Here is a 22324-nt window from a genome sequence, read left to right as displayed (position 1 = left end):
CTATTTTTTAACATTAAATATAAATTTTTATTACGTTTATAATATATTTATATATTCCTTTCTAATAATATATAATAAAAATATAATAAAATGTTAAAATTTAATTTTTATATTTATATTAGATGTGTAGATTAGTAATAATTTTTTGTTTTATAGGTTTATGATTAATGATTTAACAATTTAATCAATTTTTATTAGTTTTTTTCCAAAGAATTCTTTTGGATATAATATATTTTAAAGTTTTTATTTTAAAATTAATTTAAGCTTTTTAATCTTTTTCTGTATAATTAGTAAATAATCGTTTAAATAATCTTAATATTATTAAATATCTTATAATTTTTTAAAATTTAATAATTTATTTATTGGTTAGATATAATATAATTAACTATAGCTCATCTTATAAATTACAATTATAATTTTAGGTTTTAAGATTAATTAAGAATAAAATAATTATATTAAATTAAACGTTGATAAAGTTATTTAGGTTTTTTTCTTATTACTTATCTTTTTAATTAAATGGTTTATTAGGTTTTTTTAACAAAATATTGGTTATTATATTATATTTACCTACAATATATTTTATTTTAAAATTGAATATTTTAATATAAACAATTTATTTTAATAACATTATATTTGGTAAATTATTAAAACTATCGTTTAGTTAAAAAATTAAAATTTTTATATTAATTTTAAATTAAAATTAAATATCATAAATATAATTCTTTAAATGTTTTAATATCTTTATAATTATAAAATATTTTTATTTTATAATATTATATTTAAGTTTAGTTTTTTTCCAAATTTTTAATTTATAACAAAAAAGTTTGAAATTTTTTTAATCATTAAGCTATCCTATTATTACTCCTTATTTTTAACTAAATACGTTTATTTTTAACATTATTTATCGGTTTAAATCGTAGTTAAATATAATAAGGTATGGCGGTTTTATAAATGTTTTTTTTAGTTTAATTATATATTATATTTAAAGTATCTTTTATATAAACAACTTTTCTTTTTATAATAATCTTATTAAAGATAATGTTTTAATGGTATAATTTTTAATTCATATATAAAAATATACCATTAAGCCTAAAAATAATTGGATTTTAAAAATATTTTTATATATATTCCATTTAAAAATCTTTAAAACCTTAATTTTTCTTAGTAGTTAACCGTTAAATCTATAAATATAATTTATAATTTTAATAATCAATTTATAAAATTTGGATTTTATAAGGTTTATAATAATTCTAACTAATTTAAAATTAAATAATATCTTTATTAGATTTTTAATATATTTTAATACAAATTGGTAAATTCTTAGGTAATTTTCTTAATTATTATATTTAATATTTAGGCTTTTAATATTAATATTATTAAAAAATAGCTTATAAATATTTAAGATTAAATCATATAATATATAATTTATAATTTTAAAAAAATATATAATTAAATTTATTATTTTTATTAAAATTGTAATAAATCTTAAAAAATTAATTAAAGTAATAAATATTATCATATCTTAATTATATATTAATAAATTTAATTAATCATATCTTAAAAATAAATTTATACATAAGAGTATTACATAGGTAATAAATTCTTTTACAAATATATTATAATCTTTTAAAAAAATATATTTTTAATTATTTAAACATTCAATTTAATAACAAAATTAATTAATTATAATCCACCGTTTTTTTTCTTAATAACAAACCAAATATTATAATAAAAACTATAACTTTTTTTTAAAATTTCCACTTTTATCTTATCTTATAAGATCTTAATTACTTAATCTTTTAATAAAATTAGAATTAAAATATTTTTAATTTATTAAGCTTTGTATTAAATTATTTTGATTATATATGGCAGTATAATCTTATTTTTAATCTTCCCTAATTCGGTAAAATCCCATCCTAAAACCATTTTTTAGCAATATAATATTTTAATAAATATTTTTTTCTTTTAATTAATAAATTTTATATTTTATAATTTAACTTTTAAGATTTTAAATTATTTAAAGATAAATTATATTTTTTATAATTCTTTAATAAATTATAAAATAATATTCTAATATAAACCATCCATTTTAAATAACTTTAAATCCTTAATATTTTTTAAAACTTCTTTAAATATCTTATCCTTCCAATTTAATAATTTAAATAATATTAATCCGTTAAATAATACATTATTAATAAGGTAAATTTTTTAAATTTTATTTTTATATATTATATTAACTTAAATTATTTAATTGTTAAAACGCCTTTACATCTTTTACTATCTTTTTCTAAATTATTTCCATATTTTACGTAAGATCTTTATTATAAACATAAAAAACTAATTATTAAATAATATTATTTTAACTTCTTTATCTTCCTCTAAATAAAATAAATATTTATCTTTATAATCAAAATCTTATAAAGTTTATTTGATAAGATTTACTTTTAAATAATAAGATATTTTAGGTTAATTATTAAAAATTATATCTTTTTTATAAATATCCTTAATATTAAGATTAATTTAACTATAACTTAATTTTACTTTAATATTTATTATAACTATATTAATCTTAATAAATATTCTATATATTAATTTATTAATTAATAAATTATTTAAATTAATAAGCCTTATAATACCGTTAATTAAACCTTTATTATTAACAACTCTAAATTTTCTTACATATAATATAATTTAATAAAATCTTCCAAAATCTAATTAATAGAATTCTTAAATAATAAAGATATTTTAATCATTATTAAATTAAAAGTTATAACTCTTATTAAAGTTTTATTATTTTTAATTATTATATTTATTTATATTTAAAAAATAAAATTTAAGTTTAAAATAAACTTGCTTATACAATATTTATTTTCTATAACGTAAATAAGTAGTTATAATAATTAATTAGTTAACCATATAAACCTTTTAATATATTTTAATGTTAAAATTGAAATCAATTAATTAAATCCTTTTTAAACCATTTTACTTCACTTATAAAACAAATTATATTATTTAATATATAATTATATTATAATTAATAATTTAATTTTTATATTAATAATTTTAATAATTAAATTTTTGTTTTTATAAAATCTAATTTTAATTATTAATTTTAAATATAACTTAAAATATATTCTAAATTTATTCGATAATAAAGGTGGTAACTTTTGATTTTATTAATTAATTAAGAGTCGTTTAATATTTTTAAAAAAACACATATAATTATAATTATAGGTTAATAAATTTAATATAATTAATATTAATATTAATATCTTTCTAAGCTTATTCTTTTATAATCTTAATAATTAAATTTAAAATAATTTTTAAATTTTTAAATTTTTTAATTAATTTTTAATAAATAAATTTATTAAATTTAAGTATAAATTTAATTATTTTATCCTAAATTATATTAAATTATTTCTTAAAGTTTTTTATAAATTTATCTTTTTAAAATTTTACAAATTCTTTATTATATATATTTAAAATCTTTATTAATATAAGTTTTTTAATTTTTGATTAATTAATATTATTAATTTTTTTAAGTTTATTTTTATTAAAATATTTAATTTTAATAGTTTTATTATTTAATCCTTTTTATTATTTAATTATATTAATATTTACCAACAGGTTTTTAAATTAATTATTAATTTCTTTTTAAATAATACCTTTTATATAAATAATATTATTTTTCCTTATTATTTTTGGGAATTATTTATATTTAATAAAAAAATCTTAATTAAATATTTTAATATTATTTTTAAATTTTATAACATTAATTTCTGTTATTACATAAGTAGTTTAATCTTAAAATATTAAATTAATTAAAATAAAATGTGATATTATCAACTCTTACTTAATCTTAATCTTTCTAATATAATATTTAACTTATTTTTTAGCAAATAGATTACCAATATTTTAATCGTAAATATATTTATAAATAACAATACCAATAACCTTTCTTTTTTATTTAATAACCAATTAAATCGTATTAAGAATATTAATATTCTAAATTAATCCTTATTTGTTTAATCGACCCATAATATATATATTATAAATCTTATTATAATATAAAAATCTATTTATAACCATATTATATACTATCGAATATAAAAATACCATATAACATATATATGTGTTTTTTTAAACACTATAAAACCAATATATATTAAACAAATAATTAACTACATATAAAAGAAAAAATCTAACTTAATTATAACCTTTTATGCAATAATTAAAAAATTAAAGTTATTTACAGATTTAAATCTAATTAATCTTGATAGGTTAACTAGGATACTCTATACATCCGTCACATATTATCATATAAAACAATATTCCTAATATACTTTTAATAATTGCTAATTTTTATTTAATCTACTCCACTATAACTTTTTATATATTAATTTATATAATACTAAAATGTTTTGTCAAACTCTCCATAATTAATAAATCTTATAACTTATTATCTTTTGTAAAGATTTTAGATCAAGGTTAATTACCAGCACTATTCTTTCGTAAACAATCAATAAACTATCGTAAAATATCTTCAATATTATCGAAAGTTTAAAGCTTGACTTTTTTACTACTATAATAACAATTCAACAATTTAACTTCTTTATTAACTTAATTATATATTATATTTTTAATCGTATTAAATAACACAACTTAAATATCCATAAAAAAAAAATAAGCATAATAAATAATATCCTTTAAAATATTATTATCAATTTGTTTTAAGATGGCATTAACATAATCGTTAAAATTAATATTTTATATTATATTCAACTTAATATTTTTAAAAAAAGTTGTATAATTCCTAATTAAATTCGTAAGTTTAATAGGATTACTAAAAACGCCTTTATTTTTAAGATTTTTTAATTTTAATTTATATAATTTATATTAATATAAATTACGTATAGCAAATTTTCTTTTTAATAAAATTTAAACTTTATTTTAAATAGTTGTACTATTGATAATTATATTAACTTTTTTATACATATTGCTATTAATAATCCATATTAAGATTTTTTTAATCCAGTTATAATTAATTACTCTATATTAGTAAAAAATCTTATTAACATCCTTTAACCACTAAATAACATTTATTTTATTAAATAATTTATTTTTATAATTTTACAAATTTAACAAAACAACTTAATACAAATAAATTAACAATCTTTAATTAAAAACCAATACTTATACTATTAATAAAATTGCTAAAATTAGGATAATGGCTAATATAATAAATATATTCCTAATAAAGTTTTAATATACAATCAATTAAATACTAATTAGTTTTCTACACTAATCAAATATTCCTTTACTAAAATTTTAAACGGTAACTTATTATAATTAATCAATAAATACTACTAATTATATTTACTTAAAACTTAAGGGTTATTTTAAGGGTTTGTTATTTTAGTCGCTTTTATTATCAAATAATATAACTAAAATATCCCTATATATTTTAAATTTTAGTTAATTAGTGCAAATGGAATTAATAGTTAATAATACTTAAAATATGCTAGTAAATAGTAAAATAATATTCTTAAAAAATAATAAGTTTAATTATATTTCTAGTTTAAATATTATTCCTTACTATATTAACTAATCCTTTAAACTAATATTACTAGTTTAGGGTTAATTAGAAATATTCTCAAAAAATTAATCAATATTCTATTATAATAAAAACATAAAAAATATTTGATTTATTAATGATTTACGTTGGTGATTTTACCTCCTATTTTTAATACAGAAATAAAAATAATATTTATCTTTGTTTATTAAAGGTTGATTGATTTTTTAGCTATTGTATAACGTTTTTTTTTGGTATAAAATTTAGCTTATAAGTAAGTAATTATTAATTCAGCCTTTATTCATACCCCTTAAAAATATATTAGAATAAATAACAATAAGATTACTATAATAGCTTTAATAATATTTTATTTATTTCATTTTAATATTTTAATTAATAGATTTTTCTATATATTCAAGGTAATAAATAAATAGATTTCTTAACACTAAATCCTATTATTTATCAACTATAGGTTATTTGTTTTAATAATATAATTATAATACTATATTCTAATTTATATCCTTTTTTTACCAATATTTAATTATATTTTAATTATAATCCTTAAAAATTCTAATTCTATATCCCTTAATAACAATTCCATTATAATTATATATTATCCTTAATTATATATTCTAATATCTTTTAATTTATAAATCCTATAATACTAATTACTATTCTTAACTATTTAATTTATAAATAGCTTTATATTACATAATCATTTTTAATATTTTTTTAGTATATTTCAATTATAATTATCTTATATTAATAAAAATATCTTTAATTAAATAATATTAATTTGTAAAAAAGTTTTTATAATAATCTAATAACAATTTATCTTAAATACCCAATAACTTTTAAAATTTTTATAATTTTTTTATTTTTTTATAAATCTTCTTAATAAATACTCAAAATCAATTTCTTAACTCTTAAAACCATTCTTACTAATCAACATTTAACAATTCTCTTAAAACTAAGGTTGCAAGTTTAAATCCCGTAATAATTACCACTAAACAAAAGTTGGTATCTTTTATAAAATATAACATATTACTTTAACGTTTAAATCCTTGTAAAAAATCCTAAATAATTAATAATAATATTATATTCTAGAAAAACTATAAAGATTTATTAATCGAATAAGATATATAAGATAAATATGTAAAATAAGGCCATAAACTATAAATATAAGAAAATAACAAATATATTTATATTAAATATATAATTAAATAGTAATAATTATAATTATTTAATTAGAAGAATATAACAAATATTAGATTTTTATATAGCCTATAACTTAAGATTATATAATAATATCTTTGCTCTTGGCAATGTGGCATTACACCAGTTCAATATATTTTATAATACCAATTATAATTATCTTAATAATACTTTAAAATTATTTACCGTAAATCCTTTAAATTATTTTTAATATTTAACTATTACTTTTTTAATTAAATATATATATAATATTTTATTATTAATAATTTTAAAATTTACTAATATAAAAAATATTTATATTACTTTTTATTTAAATATAATTATTTAAAAATTAATTTTTTTCTATTATATTACTATATAATTAAATATTATATTAAATATAAATATCCAACCAAAAAAATAGCTTAAAAACTTATATAATTTATCCATATTCTCTTATTTAACAAAATCATATATAACATAAATTTACACCTACATTAAACTTTTTACCTATATTTCTTAAAACATAATAAAAAAAATTAATAACACAAATAATAATAACTTTATAAATAAAAGGTTTAAATTATAATAATTTATTAAAAATATAAATAAATTATATAAAAAAATAAAATTATAACCTATCATAAACTACAAAAATAATATAAAAAAAATATTAATATTATTTATATTATTATAATAAAAATTTTCAAATTAAAATAACAATAATTTTTTTAATCTTATTAATTTATATTATTATTATTTAATAATACTAATCAATATTAATAAATACATACATAAATAAAAATAATAATAATAATAATAAAACAATAATAAATAAATTAATAATATTAAAATTAATATATTAAAATATTTAAAAAAAAAAAATCTATTTAAAATTAACTAAATATAATATATTTTTATATTCCAATAATAATAAATATTCAACCCCTTTATTTAATAAAATTAAATATCTTATCTTTTCTTTTTTTATTAATAATAAAGATACTTTATAATCAATAAAATACCTTTATGTCAATATTATACAACCATCATAAATTAATTAATTATTTAAATTTTTTAATTTTTAAATTTTTTTATAAATAATGTTATAATCTTTACATAATTATTCCAAATTTTATGTTTTAATATATATATACTTAAATAACTTTTTAAAATTTTATATATATTTTAAATTACATGTTTAAATTATTATACAATTTTAAAATAAAGTTTTAATATAATTCGAATAATTAATTATTTTAATTTAATTATTTTTTTTATTAATTATTTTTTTTAATGCAAATATATACGTTTAATTTTTTAAATAAAATTTTTATAAAATTTTAATTATTTTTTATATTATTTAAAAAAAAAGTTAATTATTTAAAGTTGATATTATTAGCAATTAATCCTTTAATAAGATTTTTATTTTTATTATTATTTCCGATTAAAATTTAAATAAATTGGGTAATTTTTTATAATTTTAAATAAATGATATAAACGTTTTATTTTATATATTTTAATTATTAAAGTATTTAAGTTTAAAACTTAATAATAATATAATAAAATTTATAATAAAATAATAAGTAAATAATAATTTTTTTAAAATTTATTTTAATGTATATATATTATATTATATAATATTAATTAAGATTTTATCCTTAAAATTTATATAATTTAAATACATAAAACTTTCAATTATTATATAATTAATACGTATTAAATAAACGTTATATAAGGTTTAATTTATCATATTTTTAATAATTTAATTAATTGAGGTAAAATTGTGGGAACGCGTATTACACCGCTATTTTACATGGGACTAGGGATTTTCAGGTCACCTGACATGGCTGACTAATCTGACATGTGTATCTAACCTCACCAACGCATTTAATATGTTAATAAAGTAGTATTTTACAGGAAGATATAGGTAGGTACTTAGGTAGTCATTGAAATATAGAAAGTACCTAACGTTGCGCATATAATAATTAAATCCCGCATTCGAAGACAGAAGAAAAGAGGAAATTACACAATGGATAACGATGAATAGATATCAAAGACTAGCTTGGTTAGGTAGGTACATTTAGGAACGACTATGCAAACAAGCCCAGACTCTCATACTTGTCGAAGACATATCCAGCGAGTTCGATGAGTCGCCAGATATATCCATATCTTACATCTCGTTGCCGTTTGGAGTGGATTGTTTCTTCTCCCAGTGCCTAAACATTCGCGTGCTGTCAATTATGTGGTCGCTATCAAGCTTTCTGTTCATATCAGCGTGTTTAATAAACACTAGGGTGAGGAAGAGGACGAGAACTGAAATCCCAAGCCAAGTGGCAACTACGGCCTGGAATCCAGCCTTGTACGAGTCGTATATTGCGTCCCGGGTAGGGCCATGAGGAAGAGAGTGTAAGGTTGGAATATAGGCTTCAGCATAGTCGGCGATGTAAGTTGGCAACCCTCCCCACCTGAGGTTTAGTTTCATGACGTTCTGGAACGTTGTAGCCCCTATTCCTACGCCGAGGGCCATGCCGAACTGCCTTGCGAAGATATACATCGCCGCCGCCGCACCTTCATCTCCGGGTTTGCATATGGCCTGGGTAGCGAAATTTTGCGCATTTAATATAGCACCATGTGACATGCCGCCTATCATAAAGCTGATGACCCAGACCGGCTTGCTGTCATCAATTCTCCATGCCGTATACATTGCCGTCGCGACGCAGCTGAAGAACCAGCCAAACCAAATCGCCCAACGGAAATTGTTAAACCTGGTAACAAGGCGTCCAGTGACAATTCCGGATACAGCAAACAGTAGAAGATTTGGAAGTGTAGCCACTGTAACATCCCAGATTAGCACATGCTTTCGATATGATATGCTGATAAATATAAATAACTGATCTGTGTTACTCACCACCTGCGTCAATTGGGGTATATTCCTTCACAGACATGAAATAAAGAGGGCAACTATTCCTGAAGTCAGCAGTGCTCTTAATGAGTCCATGGCGGCATTTGCTTACTAGTATAATGTCCCATATAACTGGAGAGGTCAAAAATATCAGCTATCACAATCCAATAGATAGAGTTCTAGATGTGAGGAGACGTACCAGAATTCCTTGAAGACAAGCAGCAATATATGCTACGATAGAGCTAACGTCACAAAATAAATCATTTGGAATGAAAGGATATTTCGCAATAAACCCAACATAGAAGGCTGTACCGATTAAACCCGCAATGCCCAGAATAAGAGGAACCAGTGTAGCCGCACTATTCCATGCATACTATGAGTAACATTAGTACGGTGGCCACTTATGTATCAAAGTGAGATAACTATATTTGCATACCTGTGTGCCGCCCCAAGAAATTGCGATAAGAAAGGCTGTTGCGGAACAAGTGAAGATGAATCCTCCTAGCCAGTCAATCCTTTCCATTTTCTCCTGGAATGTGGCCCTTTTAGGTCGCAGGGTGAGGAGATATGGTACGGCAACGAGGCCAAACGCGCAAATGGGAAACATGAGATAAAATATCCAACGCCATGTAGTCCTCTGGGCAATAGCACCACCTGTTACTGGGCCTATCGAGAGGCCTATAGCCCATGCCGCAAGTCTGTATCGTTTTTCTTTTCATTAGTTCTGTATCTGAGGCGTTCTAGCGATATCGTGAAGAAACTTACGTGATACCGTACCACTTCGGTCGCCATCTCAAGGGAACAAAATCAGTGTGAATGACAAGACCCAAGGAGTGGATACCTCCACCGCCAACTCCCTGGATACAACGCCCCAGAAGAAGCACCGCTATGCTGTGTGCAGTGCAGCAGACTATTGTTCCTACTGTAAAAGCGGCGATCGAGAAGGTAAGGCAAATAGGTCGGCCAATAACATCACTAATCGAGCAGATCATTGGCATAGTAACTGCATTTACAAGAAGATACGATGTGGCAATCCAGAAGGCTTGAGTAGTTGTGCCACCAATATCGTCGACAATTGCCTGGCCAATCCCCGTCAGCAAATCGCAGAAGGATATATGGTATAAGGAAATTTGAACTTACAGCTAAAGCGGTGACAATAATAGTGGCATCCAGAGAGACAATGAGGTTAAGGAAAGCAATGGTGTAGATGATAGCTTTTTCATGTTTGGATGGTTGCCATTCCTCTACTACCAACTCTTGTGCCTCGCCCACCACCCTGTCCGATGGCCAGTCAGTAGTGGAATTATCTTTCACTACGACGTCCCTGTCGGACGTAGAAGCATTTTCTGAACTATTCATGGTAGACTGGGCTACTGCAGTATGAGTGAAAGGGGAACAGATACAGAATCAAAGTTGAAATATTGAATAGGAATATTCTTCAAGTCGATCATATATTCAAGAAATTCTGGATTAGTAGTAGTAAAAGGGATGAGCAACGATGAGAAATTTTTGAATAGATAGGACCACCTGCCTAGGTCTGGTAACTGCATGGGAAAACGAAACAACATGTTGGTGCAAGGCCACTCGTACACGTTTGAGTTGGTGTGATGAAAGTAACTATTTTTGAGTGCTAAATAACTTGGCACAAAAGGTATATACAAAGAACAATACTTTTCAACCCCAAATGTACCTAGGTAGTGTAGGAATGTCACATAAATGATATGTCTGATTGGTGGCGTTGGAACTCAGCCTACAGGTATGGTGCATGGGCCCTCCTATATTAATGTAGTATTATTGTTTATAATGGAGGGGTGTGGAATTAAAAGCAGACGTTTACCCGCTTTGGATTTCTCGTAAAACTAGTGCAGAGCCTCATCTCAATGTGGCCCCCATTTCCATCTCTGGCCAACAGCATGCAAATTCATGCATGCGATAGTAGCTATGTCTTACAAAATGAAACCTGGGTCATACGAGAATCTATTACTTGGACATGATTGGATAAATACCTGAGTGCGTGTTAGAAGGTAAGAGAAATATATAAGATGATGCATTTATTATACCAGGTATTGTCTGTGTAACCTTCTCTAACTTACCGTTCTGTTGGTTACACAACCGCAAACGCCTAATAATCACCCAATTGTTAGGGGTACGGAGGGCATCTCCATTTTATGCTCACCACTAAGCCTTACGATTACATGTAGCATATTCGACAATTTTTCGGCATGCACTCTTAGTAGACGTATCGTTCAGGTTATATGTACTAATAGGATATATTCTCACGTATTACTCTATATATACTTTTATAGAAATCTCATAGGACTACTTCTAGAAATATAATACTCTAACCTATATGCGTCCTCTAGTGGCTCGACTCATATATGTCATAGTAAGCCGCAGCAGCGTATTCAGTCAACGGTACCTATATGGGGCTAAATATCTACCAACACTCTATGGATTGGAAGCCGTATTCTATTGTATAATAACGACCTGTTGTTATCTATTGGGGTCCCTGAGAGATATTCTAATCATGGTTACGCCGATTGGTTAATGGATATAGAGTTGGGTGAATTGCTAGTGTAGGGCTGTTGGATCCTTAGAATGTCAGCAGCTTGTACTGAAGCAGCAGGTCGAGGAGGCCAATGATGGCTACTTATCTCAGACGTCTGAAGCTTGCTTTCACAATATGTTCCACTTATGACTTCCGTTCTCCTAATATCTATGGCCCAACTCCAACTCTGTTGATTCATGTCTGTCTATGATCGCCGCTTTCGATGTAATAACCTTTCAGCATGTCGCAAACCTCTATGATCCCGGAAGAAATATTAAACGGACCAGCTCTGCAGCCACCCCAAGGCCATGAACCGAACTTCGAGCACCCCGCCAACCTCAACGCCGTAGCACAGTTTACCAACGCTATATGTCTATCTTTGATAACGCTCGTTACGCTTATGCGTGCGTATGCAAAGGCGTCTAATCGAAATAAACTGGAAATCGAAGATGGTGCGTTTATACCTGTTTACCTACCTACGTATATATGAGAACCTGACAGTATTCACCCCTTATAACAGCTCTTGCATTGGCGGGAATGGTATTAACTCTTATCAATTACTTATTTAAGCCTTTAATGTGCAACTAACTTAGGCATTATCTATCAGGGAACATTCATAGCAAGTGTGTGGTGTTCGTATCATGTACTATATATGATTGGTGCCTTCCCCCATCAATGGGATGTGCGGTTGAGGGATCTCGCTCCGATCTTTTACGTATGTAACCCCGGTATATTGTGGCTTAACTCGAATAGCAGGTGTTGCAGAATATTAACATATTCGATAACTAGATTCACCACCTTGGTTTCAATTTCTGTGCCGCCACGTCAGGTCTTTGGAAGACCGCTATTCTCCTGGAGTGGAATCGCATCTTTGTCCCGCGTGGTACCCGGAACTTATTCTACTGGATAGGCAACATGCTGTTAGCATTCAATTCTATAGCTAGTATCGCTTTTATAGTAGCTGAAAATATGTCCTGTTTTCCATATAGGAAGATTTGGGATAAAACGATTCTCGAAGGTTACTGTATCGACCAGAAATTATTTCAGATTCCAGGCTGTTTAGCGAATACGATATACATAGCAGTTGTTATAGTGTTAACCCAGCGAACTATTTGGCGTTTACAGGTTGCCACAAAGAAAAAGATGGGGGTTTCTTTCTTATTTCTTGTTGGTTTACTGTAAGTCTGGACCCCTCTTCTTTCAAGCAGTTTACGTGCCTAATATGAACCAAAACCCCAGGGCTTTGGCATCGTCAATTGCTCGTGCGATTGCTATGATCAAGTTCCTAGATTCTGATGATAAAACATATACGATCAATAGCGTATATCTTTGGACATTGGCAGAGAACACATGTTGTTTCCTTGCACTTTGCGCACCATGGATACCGAGAGCCTTTTCTAACACCGACTTAATTCACCGTGTCATTGATAAAGTCATGTTTTATACTCATATTTCTAGAAGGAGTTCAAACCGGACGAGCAAATCACAGTCATGGCCATCTCATCAGGTTCATATGGGAAGTGAGCTATGGGATGCTGATAGGATGATGTACCACAGAATGAGGGACACAACGACGCCATTGGTCAAATATCCATCGTTGTCGAGCAGAAATGAGCAGAGTGACTTGGTTTTACCCAGCGATGGCATACTCATGACGACGGAGATCGTAGTTGCAACAGACACCGTGGATAGGAGGTCATCTAATCGCGATTACCCTTGGAGTAATGGATAAATGCCTATAGAAGATTGGAAGAAGACCTTAGAAAAGATGCGCATGAGGAAAACGCTTCTTTAACTGGACCATAACCAAACATGTTTTTAGCAAAAAAAGCAAGACAGTTACTCCAATGCAGCTTCTCTCCTTGCGGAAGAAGAGCGAGTCTATTCAGCTACATATTTTTGATCTTCATAGTGACTCCATAGCTCTGGAGTATCAAGTTTCTTCTTTCTGGTTGGTAACCATTTCCATGTAATCAAATATCGAGTATAGAAGATTCCGAGATAGGTGACGTGGTACGATGACTCTACACACTCGTTACGTGCAGCTAATTAATAGTTGTAAAAAGGAAATGGAAACCCAGGTAGGGTTGTGATAACTTCATTAAACACGTTGCCGATGATGTATCGGGAGCGTGAATATGTGCGGCATCATCGCTAAACGTAGCCGCGTCATATTCAATCACAAACCGAATACGTACCTACCTAGGTAGGTAGGTAGGTAGCCTATCATTGATTAAGCCGGCTGTATTGCGGATACTCTGTTGGTTCCTTGATGGCAACAACCCCTAAAGTGTGGCAGTTAATTCTAATTCTGTGTTAGTGTCGTAAAAGTCAACCTGCATAAAATCGATTTGTTGGTTCCGCTTCTAATGTCCTAGAGCAACCACCAGCAGGAGATCTATATGAAATACGGACTCCAACAGGTAGGCAAGCCCACAAATCATTTGATGCGTCTGGCACCCATCAAGTGGCTGCCCGGGCCGCACCGTATCCGATGCTACGAAACTCTTTACAATCCTTCACAGACAAAGTAACTAGCACAAGTAATCTTTGATTTTTATCCACACCCCGATGTTAGAAGTTGTGAAGTTTGGGTGGATTTCCCCCATTCGCGCAGCTTGTCTTCTGGCTTTCTTAGCGATGTTTTGATCTCTTCGATCAGTAAAAGGACTATATTTGATAATTGTATATATTCAATTAAGCATATCATAAAGTAACAGTAGGCACCTTGATCGCCAACTCATTCACAGCATCCTAGCCTTACATTGCTTTCAGATCCTTCCAATATTCACCTCTGGGCTTAAAGGATAACATAGGCCCTGTATGAGTGGAAGCAAGTATATCGTACAGTTGAAATTCGTCCGGTTTACCCTCACCACTTCTACTGCCAACATTACCAAGCTTGCCTGATGGCCGCTCAAAGTCGAAATACCACAGCGTTTTAGCGACAGTGAGGCTTATTTGTAGATATGCAAGAGACCTCCCTGGACACGATCGGGCTCCTAATGAAAATGCAGCGAAGGGCACCGATGGTTTAGGAGCTGGGCTTTCCGCCATCCATCGCTCAGGCTTGAATATAAAGGGCTCGGGAAAGTATTCCTCGCTGTGATGAATAGCATAAGTACAGACTCCAACGTGTGTCCCCGGATTAATAACGTGGCCATCGATAACTAATGGGCCACTAGCTTTGCTGTCGTCATAAGAAGCCTCCCTCCAGAATATCCCTGGCGCCGGTGGCGAAATACGCATACATTCGTCGAGACAGGCGCGAAGGTAGTGGCATCCACCTAACTTTGCACCCCTTCGTATGTCATCTCCGCTAGTAAATGAAGAGCGAATCTCTGCGACAAGTCTGTCATAACATTCTCGATATCGTGATAGATAGAAAAATAACGCACATAGAGTCGTTGAGCTTGTCTCTACTCCTGTCGCGCAATTATGGAATTAGCATTTGCAGAATAATACCACGAGGCCTAATATATGAAACTTGAGACACCAACCTGCCACATAGAATAAGGCCGCTTCTGACCACAGTTCACTTAACTCAACGTTTTCGGTGTCCTCGGTACCCATCTGCCGGGTGACAAAATGGTATAGATCATAATGTGCGTCTACCCCTTGCATCTTTCGCTTCTTTATGAGTTTTCGTAACGAGTCCAAATTTCTCTCCTGTTGATACGCTGTGACATGTCGTATTAAAGATACCAACCAAGATTGTGCTAGATATGGGTACTGCAAAAGGATATTGATATGGTAATTGGCCACCGTGATCCCTTTTGATAGAAATCGATTCTTTGGCACAGTTTGCGTACGATTAGCATACCCAAAAGCAAGCTGACCGATAATATCCAGCATCAGATAATTGAATTTGTCGGTCATATTCAAAAGTTGGGAACCTTGGTATGAAGATAAAACCACACCAAGAAATATATCAATCTCTCTAATTATAGTAGGCTCAAACTTTTGTAAGGAGCGATCGTTTAGTACAGAACCTATCATCCGTTGCCTTATACGGTGGGTGCGCTTGTCGATTGTACTCCATGCATTCTCGCCTGTCGTGGCTTGGAGTGATGTTAGATACACACGAGATTTGGACAGCCTATCATTCATATAGATGTCTTGAAGAGATAGTCAGCAACACGATAGCTAAAGTAGTAGAAAATAGACGACGGTATATTGTAAATAGATAGGTACATAGGTAAGTACCTGACGTAGGTAGCTACTGACCTTTAAGAGCCTGAGCTGAGTTGAAAACGAGCTTATTTGGGCCTTGCCTTATAACCCGGCCTATTTGCATTTTGGTCAGCGTGGAGAACATATTCAACTAATTAGTTAAACTTGCCGTATTTTTGATGATCTTCCCATGTGACAAGGTGTAGACGCATCATCATTGCATAAAAGCCCGCATAGGCATCGGTCATCTTAGCCAGAAGAGGGCCCGGATAGCTTCTCAAGGGGTGTAGGAAGACGTTGTACGTGAATGTAAGGGAGAACTTCGAGTAGTTAGCGTGAACACAGAATCGTAATTGAATAGGATAGTACATACATAAGCCACCAATATGCATCCTGCCGAGAGTAGTATCCATTGGAATAACATTGCTCCCGAAATCATGGTCGAATATCGCGGGCGAACCTGGAAAAAGGATTGAAATTGCCTACTCAGTCTCTGAGTTTGCCTTGTTGCTACTATCCTGCAAGTCTGTTGAAATGGAAGACGGCACTGAAAGGAAACAAATTGGGGATATGACTGCTGTGCGACAATGGAACATTGTATCCTACCCTCTTTTCATCCTTATAGCATTATCACACTGGCCATTCCTATCGGGTAATGCTACCCGTAAAGTAACTGGCCTTAATTTTGGAGCGACGCATACCTTTCGTATATCCATGAGTACCTACAGGTATGTTGGTTGAATGTCGTATTCACTCACATTATTGAACTCACGGTATGGGGTGCGATGTGCTTGGGGGCCAGAATAAGAGCATCCAAGCGACGTAATTAAGCAGCAACAGATTTTAATTGGAAGTTAGGCATCATGCAGCTTTGTGGCCGAGAAGAGATATGAAACTAGGTAACATCTAAACTTTGGGGGCCGTAGCGTGGGGACTGCTAGCATGAGTCGCAATGTAACCCCTATTAGTGCAATCTTGGTAAAAAGGCATTATAATGCCGCGCGGTTAGAACTTGCTCTCATTATCCTGTGAAATAATTTCATGTTATAGAACACTACCCTACAGCAGTTTGAGTATTATATTAGTAATTCCGGAATACAATTCGAATGCATGTAATTAATAGTAGTCATAAATTGCCAATAACACATATTATTCCCTAATAAATTCATTGTTAGAGGTGCCTAAGTTATCATGTGACTACGTAGGTTAGGTACTTAAGTAGATATTTTATTCACACATGACATAAACACGCAGGACTTATTCGGAGAGATACCTAATAAACGTATACACAAACATCCTCATTCTTTATTGGAAGTAATACGTGGGATAATATAAATTAGAACATCAATGACACAAACTTAGATGATGTAACTAGGTATTAATGGAAGTATGCGCTCAAGATATTATACATAACGTTGCTCTATTCCTTGTGACTACCCCTGACTCAGTGACAAGCTCGTGGTGTGGCAATCGTAAGGTATCCGAGGTAAATGAAAAATACTCAATCCCAGATAAGGGAAAGACTACAGAAAAATAGGACATATCCTAGAGTAACGAGGCAGGAGTTGCTACCACATCCACTTGATGTTGATGTTTTTTGGGCACAATCATCAGGCGTGGTGGCTCTATTGCTAAAACACTTAGGGACTCCGTTTCCATTGACAATGAGATCGTCTATAAAAGTACCTAGTTAATTTGAGTATATATACCTAGGTAGGTATTTATTCATATCACAATGCTTACTAGTGTTCACAGAGCTTGTGTAGTGACGCCCTTTGGGATTAGCGCTGCACTCACATTCTAAAATCGTGCCATTCACTAGGTGACAAGATCGACATCTAGATAGGTCACTCCTGAGTAGGTAATCTCATCAGTACTATGCCGCCAATTTCTTGACACCCAAGAATGTGAAAGGGATTTACGAATTACTTACTTGTCTTGAGGCTTCAACATACCATTGTCAGTTCCATATCATTGCCATAGATCAAGGATTGAACATTGAGCTTTATTTCCCGCTTTACAAGATACCTTCAGGCCAATACGAGGATCTTCCAGGTTGACGAGCGTCATATTTTGGCAATCTTTCGCATAGCCACCATCGCAGATGACGTGGGAAACGAAAGCCCCGACGAGAATGAGACAGGGAGCCTTCATAGTAATGGCTGTTAAAATTTGACAATTAGTTGAGGCAAGACTAGGAAGTGTATCAATGAGAAGGAGATGGAATTAAGGATGGGAATGGAAGGGGAAATGAGAACTATAATATTATAGGAAGCCGAGGAATATATGGATAAACTTCTCAAGGTCCCTAGGTAGAAATGGATTCTAAATGCAGTTATATCTATGTTTAAAGGCAGAGAGCACTCAAAAAGTGAGTCTTGAACGAGGCATAAAAATCCATTTGCATGCTTACAACTGGATACCTACCCCAATCAAGCTGCCAGTCATGCTCAGTTAGTTTCATTTCTAGAAAACACTTGCAGTGACAATGCACTTGCAATAGAAGCGGCACTTTGTCAACATATTCTTGGACCCCTGGATTGTCTTCGAGGTCACAACACAATTATGCCTTAACAAGGGACAAATCTCTTTGATGGTCTGTGGAACAAAGTCTTCCACAATTGGCAAATGTTATCATTGATGATTATGAAATACCACACATATAAATACTTATTTGCTATCTACGGTAAGCTTCAACTCTATAGTAGTGTATGAGGATAGATAGTACACGGTAACTACAAACAAATCATAAAATGTATCATATCCTATTATGCCTGATTCTGGCTTCTGATGCAGGGGTCTTAGCTCTACCATTACTAGTTAAAAATCGCATCACTACTAATTCTCAGGATAACAAGCGTCAAGAACCCGTATTAGCAAAGGGTACTTATCTTGACACTGGGGCAGTCGTTGGTATTATTGCTGGTGTTATCGTTACTTTCTTGCTTGTCGATCTATTGATTTTGCTTGGTCGACGAGGTTTTGGATCAAGGCGGAGATAAGGTACATATCACATACAAGAGTACTTTAGGTAGTCATGTGGTGCCTAGATCTAATATGAATATATTGGGTTCAGGAAGAAAAAAAAAGCGAGTGTAACGAGCTCGGGATGATCGCATATATATGCGCTCAGTTGATTACTAGGCGTGGAGAGCGCACTAGCGCTCCCCACGACGTGACAGTACATGTATTCTTAGACTCTATATTCATAATATAAATTCATGTTAACTCAAGTACCAAATGTAAGAAACCCTTTTCGAGTTATGGATATATCTATAACATCTCTGGACACGTGACAAATCTATATTAATACTTTCCATTCCCAGGTTATCAGCCCCAGAGGTGCTTAAAAGGTAGATTGGGCTATTATTTACAAGATGTGAAGAAAATATATCTGCTCTCATGTATTGTGTGTTCTTAATCATATATGGTGCCTGGATCTATAGAATGTAGTTAATTGAATTGAAAGCAATAAAAAGAGAGAATATGAAAAGCTTGACTAAATTTCTTTAGCACTCCCTGCACCGTTACATATGGTGTGTGACATAATCCTCAGTTTTCTTACTGCATAAGTTAGATGCCCATGTACTCTCAATATATAAACGTTGGTGGTGAGGGACATATAACTACATGTTGTATAACAGTATTAGCGGCATAGCACACATATTAATTTTCTCTAATATATAACTATTCCCTTACTCACCACTGAAGCGACTATGAATTGGAGGGCTTCTAATCAAATTTCAGGCCTCGCATATATCATAACAACACTTTCTCTCACGTCCCTCCACGAAAGCACGAGTCTCTCAGGCGATCCTGTGCAACTCGAATGTAAAAATGACACCGCGGCCATCGCAGGAGCAAATAGCTTATATGCTAGCACACAAGGATGACAGCTTGGTACCTAATATTATCGTCGCTTGTTCAGTTTGCGGTTTCGCATCTGCTGTCTTCATACTTCGTCTCTGTTCGCAGTACCTGGTATGCCGCAAGTTCCGCTCAACGCAAAGTGATCTGCTATTATTGATAGCTTGGGTAAATAGGACAGCTTACCTAGCGACTTAGTTCACTACTTCTATTTCATCAAGCTAATCGTTTGCAGTGCTTCGCCGCAGCATTAACTATTGGCATAGCGATAATAGTCAAGTATGGAGGCGGACGCCATGTTATATTCGTTACGGACTCGCGTATGCTTAATATTTGGAAAGTGTGCGATGAGGTTCTGTATACCATATCGCTAGGTTTCATAAAGCTCAGTATCCTCAGGTTGTATGGAAGTATCTTCCAATCATGGAGATTCCATTGCTGCCTTTGGATTTTTGCCGTTCTGATGATTGCCTTCCATTTAACAGCCTCGATTATCGATATATTTCAATATCGCCCCGTCGCCTTTTCTTGGGATTTAACTATTGGAAATGGCACTTGCATAAACTATGGGTTATTATATGTTCTCTTAACCAGGATCGTCAATATCATTACCGATTTCATTATTATTCTATGTGCACCTATCCCATTGATTTTAAGACTTCATACATCGAAGCAGAAAAAGCGGCTATTGATTTTCACTTTCGCCATGGGTGGCAGCGCCTGTATTGTTTCTATTATCCGTCTTGGGTTTAGCTTGGCCTTTGATGCAACTGTTGATCCAAGCTGTAAGTCAAGTTCGATTTGTAATTGATATTTATTATACGAATACAACTAACAGTGCTTAATTTAGACGATAACATCCTTGTCAGCCTTCTTTCTCTCATTGAGCTTATGGCTGGCATTCTTGCTACATCAATACCGACATATCGGCCATTATTCCGACACATGATGGCAATGTTCAGTCCGTTTTCGATTGATCCACCGACCAATATCAACAGCAAGGGTAGCAATGTTCGCACTAGCCCGCAAATAAGTGCTGACGTTTCGGCTAGACAACTTGAAAGCAATTGCCCCGGTATAAACGTGACGAGACACGTTGAGCTTGTTCGATATACTAATATGGGAGGTAATTGGATTAGAGTTCCCGATGATATCTATACAGGATGGAATAGGGGCAGGGGTACGGGGGATTACGATACTTGATGATATATTTATATTCCAACTAAGTTGTTTGACTTACAGGGTACCCTATTTCCTTTCTGATACCCTAACCCTAATCTATGTCTACCATCGTTAGTCGACTGATGTCAAGGTATAAGTGAGGTTAGTCAAGAACGGATGTAGATTTACATGGCAAAGATACATAAGGGGCGCTGCGCGCCTTCGAAAAAAGAGAGAAGGCTAAGCGTTAGTAAAATTATTCTAATACACGACTACTATACAACAGCAAAGCAGCAGCTTCTAACTTACATCAAGGGTTCTTTCTGACAACCGAGGGCCATAGGAACGATGGCAACGTTATCCGTAGTGCGAGTATTTGTTTCCCCTAAATCACCTAGAGTTAAAGGGAATATTGCATTGATGCTAGGTTGGAAATAATGGTTGATTGAACCCTGATTCTTATGCTTAGTTCGATGTTCGGAAAATCCACTGATACAATAGTCTTGGCCCATAATTCGAACCATAACTAATGGCCATCTAAACTCCTATTGAGTTCCTGGCATAGTGTATCCTCGCCACAGAACCCGCATGCGCTCTTGGGTTGGATGTTTTGGTGTAGTTGCAGATGTTGGGTAGGCCTTTGAGCATCATGCACGGCTGAACCAAGGCTTATCTGGAGCATACTTGGCAGGACCACTAGCGCCCTCATCACAAGTTCTTAGTTGATAGGTACATAGCAAAACACTTAAGGTGCTATGAATGTCTTGTCATTATTGTATTGTGAACGTCCTAATGTAGGGTGTGTTGAATAGATAATTAGATTTTGATTCAATGAAGATTATAATACCCCACTTTGATGGGTAGGAAAAGATGATCAAGAGAGAAAGACTTGGTGCCTCGGTGG

At 30.7% G+C, this 22324-nt stretch overlaps 4 protein-coding genes across 4 annotated transcripts; 2 read left to right on the top strand and 2 right to left on the bottom strand.

Moving 5' to 3' along the window:
• Positions 1–8583: 8583 nt before the first annotated feature.
• On the bottom strand, positions 8584–11323 carry F4813DRAFT_374508 (MFS general substrate transporter). Its single transcript, XM_049244940.1, has 7 exons — positions 10812–11323; positions 10437–10750; positions 10108–10369; positions 9871–10044; positions 9784–9803; positions 9678–9730; positions 8584–9601 (listed from the first exon to the last, which is right to left on the bottom strand). Exons 1-7 carry the CDS (start codon positions 11028–11030, stop codon positions 8940–8942), a joined length of 1704 nt encoding a protein of 567 aa, XP_049095469.1. The 5' UTR covers positions 11031–11323; the 3' UTR covers positions 8584–8939.
• Positions 11324–11968: 645 nt separating this feature from the next.
• On the top strand, positions 11969–14338 carry F4813DRAFT_374505 (uncharacterized protein). The gene is made up of 5 exons (XM_049244939.1): positions 11969–12671; positions 12740–12759; positions 12827–12934; positions 13009–13397; positions 13459–14338. Exons 1-5 carry the CDS (start codon positions 12461–12463, stop codon positions 13949–13951), a joined length of 1221 nt encoding a protein of 406 aa, XP_049095468.1. The 5' UTR covers positions 11969–12460; the 3' UTR covers positions 13952–14338.
• A 342-nt stretch (positions 14339–14680) lies between these two features.
• Positions 14681–17165, bottom strand: F4813DRAFT_374498 (cytochrome P450). The gene is made up of 5 exons (XM_049244938.1): positions 16766–17165; positions 16562–16712; positions 16447–16506; positions 15720–16337; positions 14681–15644 (listed from the first exon to the last, which is right to left on the bottom strand). The coding sequence occupies exons 1-5, from the start codon at positions 16829–16831 to the stop codon at positions 14980–14982; spliced, it is 1560 nt and encodes a 519-aa protein (XP_049095467.1). The 5' UTR covers positions 16832–17165; the 3' UTR covers positions 14681–14979.
• A 3268-nt stretch (positions 17166–20433) lies between these two features.
• Positions 20434–21594, top strand: F4813DRAFT_255341 (uncharacterized protein). Its single transcript, XM_049240196.1, has 2 exons — positions 20434–21044; positions 21110–21594. Exons 1-2 carry the CDS (start codon positions 20582–20584, stop codon positions 21460–21462), a joined length of 816 nt encoding a protein of 271 aa, XP_049095466.1. The 5' UTR covers positions 20434–20581; the 3' UTR covers positions 21463–21594.
• The last annotated feature ends 730 nt before the right edge of the window (positions 21595–22324 follow it).

Source organism: Daldinia decipiens (genome assembly GCF_022478715.1).
Source record: "Daldinia decipiens strain CBS 113046 unplaced genomic scaffold F4813scaffold_47, whole genome shotgun sequence".
NCBI lineage: Eukaryota > Fungi > Ascomycota > Sordariomycetes > Xylariales > Hypoxylaceae > Daldinia > Daldinia decipiens.
The sequence above is the reverse complement of the archived record's forward strand: the minus strand, read 5'-3'. Positions and strand labels throughout refer to the sequence as shown.